Here is a 21,937-nt window from a genome sequence, read left to right as displayed (position 1 = left end):
TGCATGGTCATATAGGGAACAAGCCATAACCTCTTTTGGAAAAGCCTAGAGTTGGATGGAGTTATGCACCATAGGCATCAGAAACAAGTTAACAGTAACCTTACCTATGATCCTTTTGGAGCAGTAAAAGAAAATTATTTTGTCCTTTTTAACAAGCAAAAAGCTGATTAGATCTCATATATTATCCAGTATTCAATAATATTATTTATTCTCAGAAGGGAAACCTACTAACAAATATCCCCCTTCAATATCCACAGCAATATCCACAGCAACCATTAACATTTGCATGTTATGGATTCCTTTTTTAGTCTTGAGGGAACTGTGAATGGTCAGTAGGAAATTGAACCTGCTTCTACAGATTAGAGTCCGCTGCTCTTAACCAGTACACCATGTTGGTTCTCATACTTGTCCCATTGGGCCATGCGTTATGTATTAACTACCTCATTAATTCTAACCATTAATTTTTTTGAGCTAAGGCCCAGAATTACATCACCCAGCATTTCATTGCCAGCTGTGCTTATAAAGTCAAGGATTGTCTTTGTGGGAAAAGCATGACCAAATCATGTTGTTCTCTTATATGCTGGCCCTGGTGCTGCATTCCCATTTTTGGACTGTTAGATTTTCTTTAAGTAGAGGAATTGATACGTACATTAACATTCTGAAGAATTCCATAAATGATGTATTATGTCTGAAGGTTTTAGGTGCCGAATTTGGAACATAAAACAGCTGTCCTTTGGAATATCTACTGATCACATAGCATTTTCATTGCAGCTACATGCAACTGTCACTTCACATCACAATGTTACGGCTGGGTTTATGCATGTTTCATAGTAAGGTAAATATCTATAAATCATGGCCAATATTGTCAGTTTGCTTCATTTGTGGTTAAATGTCTCTGTAATCAGACAGGATTTTCTTTCCCAGTGTTCTTAAAATTAAAACGATGGCCTCTTCTGCACATGCAGAATAACACACTTTCAATCCATGTTCAAAATTGTTATCAAGTGGATTTTGCTATTCCGCACAGTAAAAATCAGCTGCAAAGAGCATTGAAAGTGCACTGAAAGTGCATTATTCTACATATGCGGAAGGGGTCATTGTGTTTCTGCTTGCTAATCAGCCAATTCCCTCATTGGGTAAGGAGTGTGAAGTTGATACTAGACTGAAGAGCAGGCTGAATTAAGGAGACATCCAATGATATCGTAGGCAGCATCCATGGACCTGAAATATTACAAGTGAGCAACAAAGAGAAAAAAATCCAGTACCAATTTCCAGGAATTTAATGGTATCTGCCAGCATCTGATGGCCAGATATTTGTTTGTACTAAGAACACATTTTTGAAAGTTACTAAGGAAATCCGATACAAAGAAGCTAGGACTAGGCTTTTGACTTTTCTTCCTGCTAAGTTTAAGGAATACTCTGTTGCTGGGAAGGTTGCATTCCTACTAAACAACTTTTCTTCTGTGATTTTAAATTCTGTAGCTAGGTTCCTTGTAGGAACTTTGGAATAATACCTGTGATGGTTTTATGTATGGAACATTTCTCTGGATAATGCTGGTTGTTATATTGGGTTTATGCCTAATAAAGGTTTTATGTATGTACTAAGGAAATCCATTCTGCATGATACTGAAACAGTCATAAGATTTTAAGTGTGGTAATACGGTTCACAGTTTATTTCCCTAGATGTGATACTAACAGTGGCATTTGAACAACAGTTACTCCATTCTGATTCTGTTGAAGCCACTGTAATTGGTAGGGTTTTGAACTGCATAATATTCCTCAGCCAATGGCCTAGAATCTCTGGACTGTATCCTAAGGAACCTTGTACAGAACGAAATCTCCATGCACCAAAATGAAACTCTATCACTAGCTTTAGAGGTTATTTGTTCTCTTTTCCAGGAATGTGTGAAACTTGTATCATTGACAAAAATGGATCGGATTTTCTTTCTAGCACCTTTGCTGTTGGAACACTGTCGTTTACGTTTATGACCTGGCATCAGGATGTGGTGTTTTAGAAGATGTGTAGTCCTAGAGGGATTGATGCAATCAATTGTTGACTTCCCTCAAAATGTCTCAAATATTTCATTGCAGAAGTAAGTCTCAAGTGTGCATCTAGTAAGACGAAATCGAAAACTGTGTGGAACATGCATGTGTACACCCTGTACTAGAAGAATCAGCTGTTAACAGTTTTCCTTGAAATTCTTCAGGTGTTTCATCATGGAATGAATGTTCAAATCCACTGTGATTTTGACATCAAGCAAATTCTTGTGATTATCGGGGACAGCAAAGGATGATCCCTTCAGTGATCTGAGGCAAGTGACATTCTCAGAACATCCTGGCTCACAAGGATTGCTGTGAAAATAAAAAAGCATGATGAGCATCTTCAACCATGGGTAGGAATAAAACCCACATCTGGATTTAAATGTTCCACATTGGTATCTGACAATAAGTATATATAGTGTGTTTAGTGTTCTAGCCATCATATTTTACTATATCATAATAGATAAATTTCAGGAAAAATAGGATAAAGGATAAGCCATGGGAAATGAAACCTGTGTGACTGAATTCATTATACTGGGTTTCTCAAAACTCCCGGAAATGAAGTTTTTACTGTTTGTGTTGTTTTTATGCCTGTACTTATTCACAATAGTTGGTAACATCCTCATTGTTGTCACGATCAGTTTGGATAGCACCCTACAGACTCCCATGTATTTTTTCCTAAGGAACTTGTCTTTCTTGGAATTATGTTTCATCTCAGTCACCATACCCAACATGCTTGCAAACCTCCGCTTGGCAGAAGGCAAAATCTCTTTTGTTGGGTGTGCCACACAGCTCTATTTCTTCTTACTATTTGGAGCTACAGAGTGTTATTTCCTTTGTGTTATGTCATACGACCGCTACGTGGCCATCTGCATCCCACTGCGATACATGGTCATCATGGACAAGAGAACCTGTCTCCTGCTGTGTCTGGCATCTTGGCTTACTGGATTCCTGGTGGCAGCAGGACACACCACCTTCATTTTTAACCTCCCTTTTTGTGGGCCCAACATCATTAACCATTTCTTCTGTGAGATTCAGCCACTGATGGTGCTTGTTTGTGGAAACACCTACTGGAATGAAGTCCAAGTCATTGGCGTAGCTGTTTTGGGGCTCATGCTTCCTTTCATTCTCATCCTGGTGTCTTACCTCCATATCATCACTGCTATCTTAAAAATGAAATCAGCCAAGAGCAGGCACAAGACCTTCTCCACTTGTTCCTCTCACCTCATGGTCGTAACCCTACTTTATGGCCCAGCCCTCTTCATGTATTCCCGGCCTAAGTCCAGTTACTCTTTGGACACTGACAAGTGGTTGTCTCTGTCCTATTGCATCATCACACCTGTTTTAAACCCCATAATATATAGTCTCAGGAACAAAGAGGTAAAAGGAGCAATGTGGAAACTGGGTACTAAAATCTTTCTTACGACAAAAAGTTAATACAAGGAGGGCCAACATTATCTGATGCTCTTATGCTCCACTTTTCCACCATATGGAACTATTTTACAATGTGAATCGAATGCTGAACATAAACATACATAAAACCCATAGAAGGTGCTGAATTGAAATCACAATTTACATCTGATTGGGTGAAAAATATGCCTTCCTGAATAAAACTGGCATCAGCCTTCCAAAGATTGAAAGCAAACATTTCTGGGGAGATTGTTTCACAATTGTGAAGCTGCCACTGAAAATACCCTCACTTGTGTACCCATCAGAAAGAAAAAAACTTGATTAATGGGAAAGGATCTCTGTAACTTTAATTCCCAGGCTTTTGATCTTTGTTTTTAATCCTAAGAGAATTATATAGTTTGTCTTTTAATATTTCCAATTGTGATGATTTTGCATATTTAAAAAAGGGGAGGGGTCACGAAAGGAAATATCCAGGATGAAAATGCCTACCATACATGAAAATTAAAGGAAAGGCAAATAAAACAACTGCCCTCCCTGTTAGGGATCCTTCCTCCCACATCTCAAGTGTTTTAACCCCTGTTCTACAGACAACTGAAGTTTTTGCTTGAAAAATTAAAACAGTATGAAATGAATTGTGTCCTTTCCTTTCCTTTCCCAGAATCCTAAGGTAGGGTCGTGTGTGTGTGTGTGTGTGTGATCTAGTCTTCCAGCATCTTCAGAATAAGAGTGCTTGGGCTGAAATAAGGTCCTGAGAATGTCTTGGGGGAAAAGGCTGTGCAGAGTGCCTCCCCAACAGGCTTTTTTTCGTGCTCTCAGGATGCCTTATTTGTGCTGTGCAAAACTGACCGTGGCATGCCTTATCTTGATGTTCTTTATTGCTTTGGAGTTGTTTTCCCCTCAACCATTCCCACCCATTCTAGCTGTTTCCTGAACTGTAGTCTGGCTAGAAGAAAGTATGCATCCAACATTTGGAGTTTTAGACAAATAGCAGCCATCGAGTCACCGGTGGCAGCCATTGAGGCAGAGGTGAGCAGCACGAGGCAAAAGGGATGGGGCAGCCAGCTCTGAGGGCGCAGTTGCAGGGAGCTGCAACGATTGGCCCGAGCTGCAAAGGCGAGAAGAACAGAGCACTTATAAGCGCCATGCCCCGAGCCTCGGCCTTCTTTGCTAGCCGAGGCTCAAGAGCGACATGACCCACCCACCCTCCCTAGTCACAATTGTTAATGGTTGACATGTTGTAAATGGTTTTATTGTTCTACTTGTACTTTTGTCGCAGCCCAGCGGGTTGGCAACGGAATCGCAACATCTGTGGGGAGAAGCCGAGCCGGGCGGCCGGACTTCTCCATGGTTGGTGCCCTTAAGGAAGGGCCTGGGGGTGCGGTGGGCCAGTAAGCAATCTATTCCCAAGTCCTTGTTGTGTTTATTTGCCGGGGAAGGGTCTACACCATCTGCACGCAATGTTCCTATCAGTCATGTATCTGTTGAATCTCTCAGACCAGTTCTGCTTCTGACTTGCCTTTGCTGGGGTTGCCATAAGACAGTTGCAGCTGGACAGCCCTTGCCCTCCATTTCACATAGAAAGTCTTGACAGTTAGAGTCCAGCGGGCAGTTAAATTTCCCTATTGTTCTTGCATGACGTATGTCTTGTATTTGTTAACAAAAATAATAAAAAACAGTTACATTTCACTTTGAAATATCCCGCTCATTTTTTCTAAGATACCATCAGCTTGTTTCATTTTACTATGAGAAAAGGGTTTCATTAATGTAGACATCTATCCATTTCGAATTCCATCATAGCTCCAAGATAGTAACGCTCCATTCTCCTTGAAACTCACCTGGTTCCATCTAGTTCTGTCTTTTTTTAAAAACTGAAACATAACAAAACTGCTATATAACGCAACTATCGGGGAGCAGTCCTAAGCAGATATATGCCAAATTCTCCTCATATCTATTAAATGGGATTTATACCTAGGAAAATCTTCCTGGAATTATTAGATACTGATTCTCTGTTTATCTGATAATATTTTGGGTTGGATCCAGCCAGATATTTTTTTGACTCGCTTTCTCCCAGTTCTCGTTACTGTGGTTCTTTCCCACTGTCCACAAAGATAAATAAGGAGTGTTTAAAAATTAATTGGTGGATTTAAATATTTATTTTCCATTTTTCTTGATGGTTCAAGGCAGCTTATAAATTGTAATTGAAACATCATAACTCAAAAGCAACAAAATAAACCCCCAAATAAACTGCAACTTTTAGTCAATGAAAAGTCCTGACAAACCAAATGGATCTGTTGTATCTCCTTTTACCTATTCAGGGACCTCATCCTACTAAGTGGACGCTGCCTAGGAGAAGGCATTGGCTCTGTTTGATTTCAGGCAAGCTATCTTTAGAGGACAATAACCAGTAGGTGGCATTTGGCAAGCCATCATTTGTACATTGGGTCATAAGAGTAGAGAGGATGCTTTAGATCTTTGGCCCCTTCCACACATGCAGAATAATCCAATTCCAATCCACTTTCACAATTGTTTAAAAGTAGATTTTGCTATTCCGCACAGAAGTAAGGTTTTCACGGCCGGAATCACTGGGGTGCTGTGTGGTTTCCGGGCTGTATGGCCATGTTCTGGCAGCTAGCCACTAGGACACAGCCATACAGCCCAGAAACCACCCAGCACCTCAGTATTATGCTGCTTGCCAATCTGTTTTATTGTACCTGCATGCTGCTTGAAGCCTTGAAATGATATCCAAAGAACAGTGGAGAAGGATAGGTGAAGAAAGTTTCCACCCATTAGTTGACTGATGAGCAAAGCTCTAGTCTCATCTCAAGCAGGAGTGTCAAAACATCATTCCTTTGTCTTGGCTATGCACAGACTTTGTGAAATCTCTGGGTTTAGAAGTCTTTTGCATGGTCATATAGGGAACAAGCCTTAACCTCTGTTGGAAAAGCCTAGAGTTGGATGGAGTTATGCACCATAGGCATCAGAAACAAGTTAACAGTAACCTTACCCATGATCCTTTTGGGGCAGTAAAAGAAAATTATTTTGCCCTTTTTAACAAGCAAAAAGCTGATTAGATCTCATATATTATCCACTATTCCATAATATTATTTGGTCTCAGAAGGGAAACCCCATAATGTCCCGAATCGGTCTCTGCACTCGGCAGAGGCCAACCTACTGGGGATCCCTGGCCCCTCAATGATACGGCTGGCCTCCACCCAGGCCAGAGCCTTTACAGCTCTGGTCCCGGCCTGGTGGAACGCTCTTTCACCAGCTGTCCGGGCCCTGTGGGATCTTACTGAGTTCCGCAGGGCCTGCAAGACCGAGCTGTTCCGCCAGGCCTTCGGGAAGACTAGCCGTTGATAGCCCCCCCCTTTTCTTGCACTTTTCTTGCACTTTTTTGCTCTTATAACATCAAGTGGATCCTGCCGCTCCCCCCCTTTTGGGGTTAGAGGTAATTGATAGCAGGTGCCATTCTTGTGCTAATGCTAAATTTAATATTAATATTAATTTACTGCTGCATTTTAATGGGGTAGGGTTTATTTTTAAAATATTAGAGCCTGCATAAATTGACACTTTGGTTTTATTCTGAAATTGTGCTCTATTTGTATTCTGTTCACCGCCCTGAGCCCTCCGGGGGAGGGCAGTCTATAAACCCAATAAATAAATAAAAAATAATAAACCTACTAACAAATATCCCCCCTTCAATATCCACAGCAATTATTGTTACTATTGTTCTGTTAACATTTGCATTTTATGGATTCCTTTTTTAGTCTTGAGGGAACTGTGACTGGTCAGTAGGAAATTGAACCTGGTTCTACAGATTAGAGTCCGCTGCTCTTAACCAGTACACCATGTTGGTTCTCATACTTGTCCCACTGGGCCATGCGTTATGCATTAACTACCTCATTAATTCTAACCATTAATTCCTTTGAACTAAGGCCAAGAATTACATCACCCAGCATTTCATTGCCAGCTGTGCTGATAAAGTCAAGGGTTGTCTTGGTGAGAAAAGTATGACCAAATCATGTTGTTCTCTTATATGCTGGCCCTGGCACTGCATTCCCAATTTTGGACTGTTATATTGTCTTTAAGAAGAGGAATTGATACCTACATTAACATTCTGAAGAATTCTATAAATGATGTATTATGTCTGAAGGTCTTGGGTGCTGAATTTGGAACATAAAATACTGATCACCTAGCATTTTCATTGCAGCTACATGCAGGTGTCACTTCACATCACCATGTTAGAGGTGGGTTTATGCATGTTTCATAGTAAGGTAAATATCTATAAATCATGGCCAATATTGTCAGCGTGCTTCATTTGTGGTTAAGTGTCTCTGTAATCAGACAGGATTTTCTTTCCCAGTGTTCTTAAAATTAAAACGATGGCCTCTTCTGCACATGCAGAATAACACACTTTCAATCCACGTTCAAAATTGTTGTCAAGTAGATTTTGCTATTCCGCACAGTAAAAATCAGCTGCAAAGTGCATTGAAAGTGGACTGAAAGTGCATTATTCTACATATGCGGAAGGGGCCTTTGTGTTTCTGCTTGCTAATCAGCCAATTCCCTTGCTGGGCAAGGAGTATAAAGTTGATACTAGACTGAAGAGCAGTCTGAATTAAGGAGACATCCGATGATATCGTAGGCAGCATCCATGGACCTGAAATATTACAAGTGAGCAACAAAGGGAGAAAAAATCAGTACCAATTTCCAGGAATTTAATGGTATCTGCCAGCATCTGATGACCAGATATTTGTGTGTACTGAGAACACATCTTTGAAAGCTACTAAGGAAATCCATTCTGCATAATACTGAAAGAGTCATAGGAAGATTTTAATTGTGGCAATACAGTTCACAGTTTATTTCCCTAGATGTGATACTAACAGTGGCATTTGAGCAACAGTTACTCCATTCTAATTCTGTTGAAGCCATTGTAATTGGAAGGGTTTTGAACTGCATAATATGGTTCAGCCAATGGCCTAGAATCTCTGGACCATATCCAAATCCAAATCCAAAACCTTTATTAGGCATAAAACCGATGTGTGTCATGAATTCCAAATACAATAAAAAGATCATTATTGCACAACTTGCAGTACACAGAGTAAAAATGTAGCAACCGCTTCAGAGATTTCAGCATTAGAGTTATTTAGAAGCTTAGCCATCTTTTTCTTATCAGAAAGGAGCATAAATCCTGTTGGTAATACAGTTCTCAAATCAGTTCTGATGTTGTTGTATTTTGAACAGTGAAGCAGAATATGAGTAAGTGAATCAGTTGTATCAGGATGTAGAGATCGACGCTTAGCAACGCTCATTTTGTGGGATATTAGAGAAGCGACCTTGAAGATGTACTGACGGAAAAGAGTTACACCTTGCTCTAGTCATGACCCATCTGTAATTGTCATTAACAAGATGTTCCAGGTATATAGCAGGGCTAGATTTCTGAGGGATAATCCCAAAGAATATTGGAGAGCAAGAGCTTTGCGCTTTGCTCAGGAGAAATTGATATTCTTGATCAAATAATCTAGACTTTTAGTGATGGTAAATCTCCGGAGTGGTGAGCATTTGTAGGGCCTCCCAAGAGAAGTCCAAGGAAAAGATCTTTTTTTCAATATTTTTATTTATTTATTTTTATTTATTGTTTCGATTTATAAACCGCCCTATCCCCTGGGGGCTGTGTAGCCACCATTTCGAAATGGTGCCACCATATGTAGCCACCATTTCGAAAGCTGAAGCTCTCTCATTTCTAACTGGGACAAACTGTTAGGGTCAGTGCAGAAACAAAGACGCAGCCAAAACTTAAAAGTTACAACCCATGCCCTTGTTTCTAATAAATGTTGCCCTGAGTCCAAACAAAGAGCACCATAGGGGACACAATGCAGGGTGCCAAAGATCTTATATAGGAAATTGGATTGAATGTGTTCCAATTTCTGGTGCCATGCTTGGATCCAGATGGGGATACCATACAAAAGGTGCTGGGCCACCTTAGCGTTAAACACCTTCAACGCTGCTGGTATGAATCTACCACGATTGATATTAAAGAATTTCAGTACTGCAGCGGATAAATTTTTGCAGGCTTTAAGGGTGTTATCTCTGTGTCTAGTCCAGGTTGACTTATGATGGAATATTATCCCAAGATATTTGAAGAATTTAACTTGCTCGATGTCAGCACCTTGGATAGACCATCTTGAAGAACTAAAAACATTGGGAAAAAAACACAATTTTAGACTTAATTGGGTTAATGACCAACCTGTTATTTGAACAGTATTCACCACACTTAGTCAGCATGTTTCTGAGACCTGATCTTGGACTGTATCCAAAGGAACCTTGTACAGAAGGAAATCTCCATGCACCAAAATGAAACTCTGTCACTAGCTTTAGAGGTTATTTTTTTTCTCTTTTCCAGGAATGTGTGAAACTTGTCTCATTGACTAAAATGGATCGGATTTTCTTTCTAGCACCTTTGCTGTTGGAATACTGTCGTTTACATTCATGACATGGCATCAGGACATGTTGTTTTAGAAGATGTGCAGTGCTAGAGGGATTGATGTAATCCTACACAAACTCAGTTGACTTCTATCAAAACATCTAAAATATTTCATTGCAGAAGTAAGTCTCAAGTTTCACTTTGCATCTAGTAAGACGAAATCGAAAACTGTGTGGAACATGCATGTGTACACCCTGTACTAGAAAAATCAGCTGTTACAGTTTTCCTTGCAATTCTTCATGTGTTTCATCATGGAATGAATGCTTAAATCCACTGTGATTTTGACATCAAGCAAATTCTTGGGATAATCTGGGGCAGCAAAGGATGATCCCTTCAGTCATCTGAGGCAAGTGACACTTGGCTCTCAAGGATTGCTGTGGAAATAAAAGGGCATGATGAGCATGTTCAACCATGGGTAGGATTAAAACCCACATCTGGATGTAAATGTTCCCCACTGGTATCTGACAGTAAGTATATAGAGGGGCTTTCCGCACTACAGAAGGGAGCTAAGGTCGACTTGGTTCCCTTCAGTGGGGGGCGATTCCAGGCTGTCCGCACAGCAACTTACTTGGCCCCCTGGAACCGAGCTAAGTGGGCGGGATCATCTTGGTGCCTGTTTCGCTCCTTGATCATGATTGGAGCTTGTGTTACCACGGGAAATGAGAACGTTCTTTTTTTTTACAGTTTACAGTTTACATTTACATGCCCGCCATGACTCTCCCGTTTTGCATATGCCACAAAAGCGGCTCCTGATTGGTTGAACGGATGAGGTGTCGTTTCAATGCATCTGCACTTCAAAGCTTCGAAGCGGTATCAACCTTGTTCCAGTAGAAAGGTGCCGTTCATAACTGCGACAGGGATGTCGCAGTTCCGAGGGGGGGGGGGAACTGAGACAAAACAACGTTGAGCTCGGTTGCCGTGCGGATACACTGAGTTGAACCTAAGTAGAAACCAGTACAACTCAGTAAGTGCGGAAAGCCCCTAGTGTGTTTAGTGTTCTATCCATCATATTTTACTATATCACAATAGATAAATGTCAGGAAAAATAGGATAAAGGATAAGCCATGGGAAATGAAACCTGCGTGACTGAATTCATTATACTGGGTTTCTCAAAACTCCCGGAAATGAAGTTTTCACTGTTTGTGGTGTTTTTATGCCTGTACTTATTCACAATAGTTGGTAACATCCTCATTGTTCTCACTATCAGTTTGGATAGTACCCTACAGACTCCCATGTATTTTTTCCTAAGGAACTTGTCTTTCTTGGAATTATGTTTCATCTCAGTCACCATACCCAACATGCTTGCAAACCTCCGCTTGGCAGAAGGCAAAATCTCTTTTGTTGGGTGTGCCACACAGCTCTATTTCTTCTTACTATTTGGAGCTACAGAGTGTTGTTTCCTTTGTGTTATGTCATATGACCGCTATGTGGCCATCTGCATCCCACTGCGATACATGGTCATCATGGACAAGAGAACCTGTCTCCAGCTATCTCTGGCATCTTGGCTTACTGGATTCCTGGTGGCAGCAGGACACACCACCTTCATTTTTAACCTCCCTTTTTGTGGGCCCAACGTCATTAACCATTTCTTCTGTGAGATTCAGCCATTGATGGTGCTTGTTTGTGGAAACACCTACTGGAATGAAGTCCAAGTCATTGGGGCATCTGTTGTGGGGCTCATGCTTCCTTTCGTTCTTATCCTGGTGTCTTACCTCCATATCATCACTGCTATCTTAAAAATGAGATCAGCCAAGAGCAGGCACAAGACCTTCTCCACTTGTTCCTCTCACCTCATGGTCGTAACCCTATTTTATGGCCCAGCTCTCTTCTTGTATTCCCAGCCTAAGTCCAGTTACTCTTCAGACACTGACAAGTGGTTGTCTCTGTTCTATTCCATCATCACACCTATTTTAAACCCCATAATATATAGTCTCAGGAACAAAGAGGTAAAAGCAGCAATGTGGAAACTGGGTACTAAAATCTTTCTTACGACAAAAGGTTAATAGCTTTGATCAAATATTACAAGGAGGGCCAACATTATATGATGCTCTTATGCTCCACCTTTCCACCATATGGAACTATTTTACAATGTAAATAGAATGCTGAACATAAACATAGGCTTATTCTGCACATGCAGAATAATGCACTTTCAAACTGCTTTCAGTGCTCTTTGAAACTGTGCGGAATGGCAAAATCCACTTGCAAACAGTTGTGAAAGTGGTTTGAAAATGCATTGTTTTGTGCGTGCAGAAGGGGCCATACATAAAACCCATAGAAGGCCCTGAATTGAAATCACAATTTACAACAGATTGGGTGAAAAATATGCCTTCCTGAATAAAACTGGCATCAGCCTTCCAAAGATTGAAAGCACACATTTCTGGCGAGATTGTTCCACAATCGTGAAGCTGCCACTGCAAATACCCTCACTTGTGTACCCATCAGAAAGGACCTCTGTGATTTTAATTCCCAGGCTTTTGATCTTTGTTTTTAATCTCAAGAGAATTATATAGTTTTCCTTTAATATTCCCAATGGGGATGATTTTGAAATTTTAAAAAGGGGAGGGGTTACAAAAGGAAATATTCAGGGTAAACATGCCTACCATTCATGAAAGTTAAAGGAAAGGCAAATAAAACAGCTGCCCTCCCTGGAAGGGATCCTTCCTCCCAAATCTGAAGTGTTTCAACCCCTGTTCTCAGTTCTTGCTTGAAAAATCAACACAGTATGAAATAAATTGTGTCTTTTCCTTTCGTTTCCCAGAATTCTAATGTAGGGCCTATTTGCCGCGCATGTGTGTGTAGTCCAGACTTCCAGCATCTTCAGAATAAGACTGCTTGGGCTGAAATAAGGTGTCCTGAGAATGTCTTGGGGGGAAAGGCTGTGCAGAGTGCCTCCCCAACAGGCCTTTTTTTGTGCTCTCAGGATGCCTTATTTGTGCTGTGCAAAACAGACCGTGGCATGCCTTATCTTGATGTTCTTTCTTGCTTTGGAGTTGTTTTCCCCTCAACCATTCCCACCCATTCTAGCTGTTTCCTGAACTGTAGTCTGGCTAGAAGAAAGTATGCATCCAACATTTGGAGTGTTAGACAATGTTCCTCTCAGTCATGTATCTGTTGAATCTCTCAAACCAGTTCTGCTTCTGACTTGCCTTGAAAGTCCTTTCCTGGGGTTGCCATAAGACAGTTGCAGCTGGACAGCCCTTGCCATCCATTTCACATAGAAAGTCTTGATGGTTAAAATTAGTTTAATGTTTATACAAGCATTGATGTGATGTGATGATAGCCTTTATTGGCATTCCAAAATACAATAAATACAATAAAACAATAAATACAATAAGACAATAAAACAATTGTCCATAAAAGACAGATAGTTACAGCAACCATTCAGAGTCTCATCAATAGTTTAGTCTAAATGGACTCATCAAAAGTGCCGTTCCTATACACCTCTCCACAGACCTGACTAAAAACCCACCAACAGAGCCCAGGCATCACAACAGCATACAGTGTCAACACTCCACTATAAAACACAGAGTTTGTTAGAGTGGCACCTAACCCTAACACAGAGCAAGGGATAGGGGGCGAGGAAATGGGCAAACAATTGATTTGGCTCCCATAGGTTGCCACAGCCTTCAGTTGTCACTCACTCCATCTAGCAATCACTAACAAAACTACGACATCCCTCAATGAATCACCCACATTTGACTTTGGGTGAGCCGTGGACCGTGAACCCAAAGGTTGCTGGCAGAGGTAGGCACTGTGTGCCAATAGCAAATAGTTAATGTAAGCAGCATTGTTGTTGTTATGATGATAGCAATCTAGTGCTTGAAGTATCCATCTAAGCGTTATGCGTCTATAATAATCTTTAAAAGATATTTTGCTACGCTTTCACAGAAATAAGGATCAAGATTATCTAAGATTAACGGAATCCTAAGAGCATCAGTTAAATGATTGTATAAAAGTGAAGCAATGATGGGCTGGGTCATTCTGATCTTGGCAAATCTTGCACAATGAAACAGAGTGTGCTCCAGTGTCTCTATGGACATAGCCTCTTTTGTTTATCTATGCGTTGGTATCTGCCTTTAAGGAGCATAGAGGGCATTAAATTGAAACGGGCCAAGGATATTGCTCTTCTGTGCCTTGGATTGGTAAGCCAGAAAAGGTAGTTGGCTGTATGTCCTTGTTCAAAAGGGATAAGCAAATTTAGAGGAGAGCATGTTTTCCTCGCTTCAGCTATCATGTTGCAGTACTCTCATGTTCCAGCAGCCTGATTTTCCAGGCAATTATAGGCCTCCGGTAGAAGTTGAAGAGAGTAAAGTGACTCTAGTGGGGAGGCCAGATAGAGCTAATTTTACTTTCTTCCACCAACGTCGTCCATCTGGGAACTACCGAGTCGGAGAGCATCGAGTGGATTAAGCTAGAATGATCTTGTGAAAAATGGATGTGCAGCCAATATTTGATGGTCCTCAGCCAAGCCATTGTGACATGGGATATTTGCCCAAGTTCTAAGCATAGGGCTGCGTATGGAGCACAGTTGGGTAGTCCCATGATTTTATAAAAAAAGCGGGATTGAGATCTATTTAAGATTTTGTTTGCCGCTTCAATCCAGATAGGTGCTCCATAAAGGAGCTTGGTTCCACATTTGGCATTGAAAACTTTCAACGAAGTCTTGATGGTTAGAGTCCAGCAGGAAGTTAACTTCTGGGAGTTCCAAAATGCATCCCAAACTCAGTAATATGTGTGGAACTGGGTCTACATTGTGTGGAAACAAAAGCGTGGATTACTTTTTAAAGATTCTGGCTGAAAATATTCTTTAAGGCAAAAGAAAGTTCGCTCCTATCTCACTTTAAGTCTGACCCACTGAGTACAACCTGGCTAACCAACCTAGGCTGATTCCGCGTGGACCAAAAACAACAGTGTGAAAACTGTGTGAAAATGGTGTAAAAGGGTTGAAAATGGTGTAAAAGGGTTTATACTGTTTTCACACCGTTTTCATACTGCTATTTTTGGCCCATGCAGAATCAGCCCTAGAAATTAAAATAAAACCTTAGGCTTCTCATTGGAATTCTTTGAATCCTTAAATGATGAGTACATTGTTAGGCTCCTTAGACAAAGAATCTTTGATGTGGAACAGCAAAAGCTTCAACCCTCACAACCAGCCGTCTGCTCGCCTGAATCGTTACAATTAACCTTTTTTCGTGGCAAGATGGCTCAATATCTTTTCAGTCTTGATAACCCATCTCAACGCAGAGCATTTATGCTGGCTAGGCTTAACTCCTGCCCCTCTAAAGTGATGGAAGGACGATATCAAGGCATACCAACCTCAGAGAGAAGGTGTCCATGCCATTAAATGAAGTGGATTCAATCCAGCATATTCTTCTAAACTGTCAGGGAACAGCCATGACTTACCGCGGCTGCCATTGCTGATGGGGAAGGGACAGCCTCCATGGCTTCCTTCTCCCCTCCCCCTGCCTTGCAAGCTCTTCTGGGCTCGCGAGGCTTTAGCTTGGGAGGTGGGGCCAGGCGGCCTATTTAGGCCTGAGCTTGGCCTCCCCACCTCCTCATTTGTTGGAGCAGGCGCGTTTCCCACCCACCTCTCCCTGTTTTGTTCTGTGTTAATGCATGCGCTTTATTGTTGTTATCCGGAGGTTTGCGCATGGGGGACTGATCTTTAGCTGGGGGGGCAGCGGGCAAAAGACCTGCTGTGGTGGAACCTCCTCATGAGGTTTGGGGTGGAGCAAGCCAAGGGGTGGAGCAAGCCAAGGGGTCACCTGGCCAGACGTGGGCGTAGATGGCTTGCGCCCCTGGCAGCAAAGAGTCTTCAGGAAGTGGCGACCGCCCATCTGGAATCTCACAGCTGCTCCAGTGTGCATTATAATTTTTCATCGGCAGGCGTGCTGAGAAAAATTTAGGTGTCTGGGGGACAGCACTATTGGCTGCCCAGTACATATACCACAAGATCAGACCCCCATGCTGCACCTTATGCTTCGGTTTACCTTGAACCAATGTTGTTAATAAATGTTTTATTACCACACAGAAATGTTGTAGTAAAAGTTCTTTTAATAGCAGGAGAGTATTAGCTGCTTCCCTCAAACTGTCAGTCCTATTCATCCCTACGAAGTATTTATATTACTCCGCTTCTTAAAACAAAACCTAGCCTACCTGCAACTAGAGATGGCGGATCGGATCGGCCGAACTGCAAGTTCGGCCGAGATCCGCTAGTTCGGAGAGATTTAGACAGCCAAGAGTCCGTCAAGCTCGCCCCTCTAAAACATATTCTCCAATCGAAGACAGCACCCCCTTCTCTCCAGACGAAGGTGGACTTCCCTTCCGAGCCAGCCGGGGGGGAAAACTTTAAAGAGGCAGGCAGCTGCAGGAAGCACACACCGCCGTGCAGACTGGGGCTTGGGAGCTGGGGGGGGTGTCAAGCTGGCCAGGGAGGATAGATGGATGCTTGGACTCAAGTCCAAGCAACCATCTACCCTTCCTGGCCCTGCTTGACACCCCCCCTTTCCCAAAGTAAGTCAAGCTCCTCTCTTGAACTGACCCCTTTAATCCTCACGCGACACACAACTCCTGTGATAGCGTGCAGACTGGGGCTTGGGAGCTGGAGGGTGTCAAGCTGGCCAGGGGGGGATAGATGGATGCTTGAACCGGAGACCGGGCAAACCATCTACCCTTCCTGGCCCTGCTTTGGACACCCCCCCTTTCCCCAAAGTCGCCCCTCCGGAGCCCCCCCAATCCGCCCTGTCCAAGTGCGAGGCGGGGGCTTGGGAGCTGGAGGGGAGTCAAGCTGGCCAGGGAGGATAGATGGATGCTTGGACTCAAGTCCAAGCAACCATCTACCCTTCCTGGCCCCGCTTGACACCCCCTTTCCCAAAGTCGCCCTCTGAGCCCCAATCTGCACGCACACACAACTCCTGTGTGCGTGCAGACCGGGGCTTGGGAGCTGGAGCGTGGCCAGGGAGAGTAGATGGATCAAGTCCGGGGCTTGGGAGCTGGAGCGTGGCCAGGGAGGGTAGATGGATGCTTGGACTCAAGTCCAAGCAACCATCTACCCTTCCTGGACCCTCTTGACACCCCCCTTTCCCAAAGTCACCCCTCCAAGCCCCAATCCAGACGCGACACACCCCTTTTCCCAAAGAAATTAGCCTCATGCGGCTTCCCAAGTCCCTGGATCCTCACGCACACACAACTTCTCTGTGTGTGTAGATCAGGGCTTGGAAGCTGCAGGTGGTGGCAACTGCTTGGCACAGAGGGAGGGTGACACAAGTCCAAGCCCCCCCAGCCAAGCTTAGCACCCCCTTCCCATCCCAAAAGTTGCCCCCACTTCTAAGCCCTGACCCGCGCACGCACGCACACACACACACACACACACACACACACACACACACACAAGTGTAAGCACCCACCCACCCATGCCACCCTTGCCACCCAGTTTCCCAACCAATCCCCAGTAAAAAAGATACCCCACTTACCTTTAAAAATGCGCCCCCGCAGGCACCCCAGGAATTCCTCCATTGAAAGCAATTGAAAAAATTCAATGCAAACCACAGAATCTTGTGCAAAAATCCTGGGGTGCCTGTAGGGGACGCATTTTTAAAGGTATAGCTGCTGCTCGGAGAGTTTCAAGGCTATCTTCAGACATTAGCCTGTTCTGATTATAGCACTTGAAGTTTGGTGTTGCCAGTTTGGTTCATGGGGGGCCATAGTTATGGGATCTCAAATATAGCCCCTATATTCCATTGGCTCCCATTGGAAACAATGGGTGATTTGGGCTATCTTTGAGGGTCCATAACATAGGCCCCCCTGAACCAAACTGCACCAAACTTAGCATGATCAGAATTTCAGTACCTCGGGAAGATGAATTCCCTGAAATTTTCATGCCGATATCTTTAACAATGCTCCCCCTGCAGGCCAAAATGGGGAAAAACAGCAAAAAAATAAAAAAGCATCCGAGAATCTTGGAAATTCGGGTGTATCCGAGCCTGGCAGGCTTGGATATGGGGGCATCTGACCCCATACATCCGAATTGGGCCCAAATCCGAACTGGGGCCGAATTTTTTCCCCATTTACCAACCCTACCTGCAACATACATAGTACCTTATTTACTAAATGATTGGTCCCCTGAAATAACTCTGAAGGTTGCAACTTTCTTAGCAGAAGTAATAAACAACAAATGTTACCAAAAACCTGAGCTTAGGTAGTCGCATAAGTTACAAATACACGGGCTTACATGTGATTTAATAAAATGACAAACGTGAGCCGTTCCCTAATGTAAATGGATTTTAACTGTCTGACGTTAAGCAATATGTCATATATTCGATGTTTTGTATATATAGTATTTTATTACTACCTGGATATTAGACTATTTTGTACTTATGTACAGAATTATTGATTGTAGAGATTTTAACTTATGCCTAATAAAGGTTTCGCTGTGCTGTGCTATTGTTCTTACATGACATATGTCTTGCATTTGTTAACAAAAATAATAAAAAACAGTTGCATTTCACTTTGAAATATCCTGCTCATTTTTTCTAAGGCCCCTTCCGCACACGCAAAATAATGCGTTTTCAAATCACTTTCACAACTGTTTGCAAGTGGATTTTGCAATTCCGCACAGCTTCAAAGAGCACTGAAAACAGTTTGAAAGGGCATTATTCTGCATGTGCGGAATGAGCCTAAGATAACCTCAGCTTGCTTCATTTTACTATGAGAAAAGTGTTTCAGTAATGTATACATCTATCCGGCTCATTCCGCACATGCAGAATAATGCACTTTCAAACTGCTTTCAGTGCTCTTTAAAGCTGTGCGGAATAGCAAAATCCACTAGCAAACAGTTGTGAAAGTGGTTTGAAAATGCATTATTTTGCGTGTGCGGAAGGAGCCTCCATTTCGAATTCCATCATAGTTCCAAGATAGTAACACTCCATCCTCCTTGAAACTCACCTGGTTCCATCTAGTTCTGTCTTTTTTTTAAATTGAAACATAACAAAACTGCTATATAATGCAACTATCGGGGAGCAGTCCTAAGCAGATATATGCACAATCCTTCTCATATCTATTAAATGGGATTTATACCTAGGAAAGTCTTCCTGGAATTATTAGATACTGATTCTCTGTTTATCTGATAATATTTTGGGTTGGATTCAGCCAGATATTTGTTTGGCTCACTTTCTCCCAGTTCTTGTTACTGTGGTTCTTTCCCACTGTCCATAAAGATAAATAAGGAGTTTTTTTAAATTAATTGGTGGATTTAAATATTTGTGTTGTTTAACAGAAGCTCCACAACAGAACAGTCAGAGTCACTTTCAGATTTGTCTAGGGCCAGCCTGGGAGAGAAATTCCTAATTCCCACATATCTCGGACAGTCAAGAATAATGTGAGCAAGAGTCTCTACTTGATTTTTACAGTGTGGACAAACCCGATCCTGGAGAGGGATGAATAAGTAACGACCCTTTGTAATGGCCGATGGGAAGGTATTGGATCTGGCCCTTGTGATAATCCATCTCTTTTGGGGTTCAGTTAATAATTCAAGATATTTGGCTATGTGCCCCTGTTCCGGTATTATTCCGACAGAGAGGGGTGAGCATGATTTATTTGCTTGCCCCAACAAGATATGATATTCCTGTTCTAGAAGTCTACTTTTTAAGGTTCGGAAAATCTCTCTGGGTGTCAGCATACAGAGATCTTCAAGCAATAAACCTATTGAGTAAATTTTTGATTTGAGAAGTTGATACAATTCGGAGGCAAATAGGTGTATATTAAACTGCGCACATCAGAGTTAAAACATAATTTGATCCAATACTTGAATGTATTCAGCCATGCTCTTGTTTCAAGTAGGTTTTGACCAGTTTCTAAGCATAGTACAGCATATGGTACAGAGTGTGGTAATCCGAGTATTTTATAGAGGACACCAGATTGTATTCTTTCAACGGACTTGTTCCATGGAGTTATCCATAAGGGAACTCCATAGAGAAGTTGCTGAACTACCTTGGAGTTGAAAACCTTTAGAGCTGCTGGGACATATCCCCTTCCCCTGGTGTGAAAAAACTTTACCACTGCTGATGCAGTGTGATAACTTCCTTTTACAGCAATATCTCTGGCCCATGTGGCTTTATGATGGAAGGTTAGGCCTAGATATTTAAAGGACTTGGAGTGTTCAACCTTAACCCCATTAATAAGCCATCTAGAAGGCTTAAATACATTAGAAAAGATGACAATTTTTGATTTTTCTGGGTTTAAGGACAGGAAGTTAGATGTACAGTACTCCATAGTTTTTCTAAGGAGCCTTTTAAGGCCCACTTGAGATCTAGAGATCAGTATCACGTCATCAGCATAAAGTAGGAGTGGTATGGGTTTGTTTGAAAGAACTGGGCTGTGTGCATTAACATCTGACAAACACTTGTACCAAATCATTAATGAATAAAGTTAAAACAAGACTGGGGCCAATACACATGCCTTGCTTAACACCTGTCACGACGGGAATCTTAGGAGTTAGGTCTCCAGAGTTTGTACATTTTATCTGGCAGGTTGTGTTTGAATAGAGAGATTTAATAAGTAGTAATAATCTAACGTCGATCCCCATCTCTGTTAACTTAAGCCACAGCAAGTCTCTTACAACTGAATCAAAGGCACTTTTCAGGTCCAGAAAGGCAGCAAAGATCTTAGATCGCCCCCTTGTTTTGTATTCTAATAGCAGGAGGTTGAGGATCAGACAATGATCATGTAGAGCAACCTTTTTTAAATCCTATTTGCTTGGGGTAAAGAATTTTTCCATCATTGATCCAGGTACATAGCCTATTTAACAGATGTTTGGCATAAAGTTTACCAGAGACAGATAAAAGGCTGATGGGTCTGTAATTAGCTGGTGACATATGGTCACCCTTTTTGAATATTGGTGTTATTATTGCATTTAACCAAGACCCCGGGATAGTACCTGACCTGTCAACCAAAGTAAACAGAGCGGCCAGAAGGGGGGCCCACCAGTCTGGAAATGCTTTATAAAAATCTGGGGGCATTAGATCCGGGCCAGGTGATTTATACAGTTTCAATTGAGCAATTAATAGTCTGATTTCTGAGGGACTGAGATCATGCTGGGGCCAGGGAAGGAGCCACCTGGACTGGAGGAGGTGTCAGGTCGTTCTGCAAGACCGGTTCATTGTCTCCTTTAAATACACTTTGAAAATATGTAAACCAGTTCTGGGGGTTGATATTAGACATTAAAAAGGTTGACGTGCGCATGGCTCCAGCAACTAATGACCAAAACACTCTTGTGTTGTTACTCCTTGAAGCTTGTATTAGAGCGTTCCATAGGGATTCGATGATCTTTAGTTTGTTTTCACAAGTAGTTGCATTAGCCGGGACCTGAGAGAAAAATATTCTCAATGTAAGATTGCTGCTTTGCTGCTTTTAAAGGTATTGTAGATTTTTCTGATCTGATTTTTCACCATTTTACATTCCTTATTGAACTCCTTGTTCAGAAATTTGTCAGTAGGAGGTTCATTGGGACTTGAGTAACTTGCAACTTCATCTGTAATGGTTTCCAAGAGTGCCTCATACTGTTCTAAAAATTGGGTTGGTGATGTTGTTGCTATTAAGTCTTGCCTGGGTTTAGTTAGGAGGGGAGAAGAAAGAAACTCTTCAAGTTTCCTTTAATGAAATCTATTTTCTCATTGGAAATCTTTGTTCACACCCAGCACTCACAATATATAACACATCCTGTTGCAAAAAGCCACGGAGAGTAATCTTACCCATGATCCTTTTGGGGCAGTAAAAGAAAAATTCTTCTGCTCTTTTTAATAAGCAAAAAGCTGATTAGATCTCATATATTATCCACTATTCAGTAATATTACTTGTTCTCAGAAGGGAAACTTACTAACAAATATCCCCCCTTCAAAATCCACAGCAATTATTGTTACCATTGTACTGTTAACATTTTCATTTGATGGATTCCTTTTTTAGTCTTGAGGGAACTGTGACTGGCTCAGTAGGAAATTGAACCTGGTT

The 21,937-nt window shown here is 42.0% G+C and overlaps 2 protein-coding genes across 2 annotated transcripts; both read left to right on the top strand.

The window, feature by feature from the left end:
• The first annotated feature begins 2,538 nt into the window (after positions 1–2,538).
• On the top strand, positions 2,539–3,569 carry LOC125444859 (olfactory receptor 10C1-like). Its single transcript, XM_048517587.1, has one exon. It carries the CDS (start codon positions 2,539–2,541, stop codon positions 3,475–3,477), a length of 939 nt encoding a protein of 312 aa, XP_048373544.1. The 3' UTR covers positions 3,478–3,569.
• A 7,429-nt stretch (positions 3,570–10,998) lies between these two features.
• On the top strand, positions 10,999–11,937 carry LOC125444206 (olfactory receptor 10C1-like). Its single transcript, XM_048516642.1, has one exon. It carries the CDS (start codon positions 10,999–11,001, stop codon positions 11,935–11,937), a length of 939 nt encoding a protein of 312 aa, XP_048372599.1.
• The last annotated feature ends 10,000 nt before the right edge of the window (positions 11,938–21,937 follow it).

The sequence above is a fragment of the Sphaerodactylus townsendi genome, linkage group LG15 (genome assembly GCF_021028975.2).
Source record: "Sphaerodactylus townsendi isolate TG3544 linkage group LG15, MPM_Stown_v2.3, whole genome shotgun sequence".
Classification (NCBI taxonomy): Eukaryota; Metazoa; Chordata; class Lepidosauria; order Squamata; family Sphaerodactylidae; genus Sphaerodactylus; species Sphaerodactylus townsendi.
Note: the sequence above shows the minus strand (reverse complement) of the source record. Positions and strands in the feature narration are given on the sequence as shown.

What these genes read in the sequence shown, in the direction of transcription:
- LOC125444859 (XM_048517587.1), top strand. Translation starts at nt 2,539, where the DNA reads ATGGGAAATGAAACCTGTGTGACTGAATTCATTATACTGGGTTTCTCA.
- LOC125444206 (XM_048516642.1), top strand. Translation starts at nt 10,999, where the DNA reads ATGGGAAATGAAACCTGCGTGACTGAATTCATTATACTGGGTTTCTCA.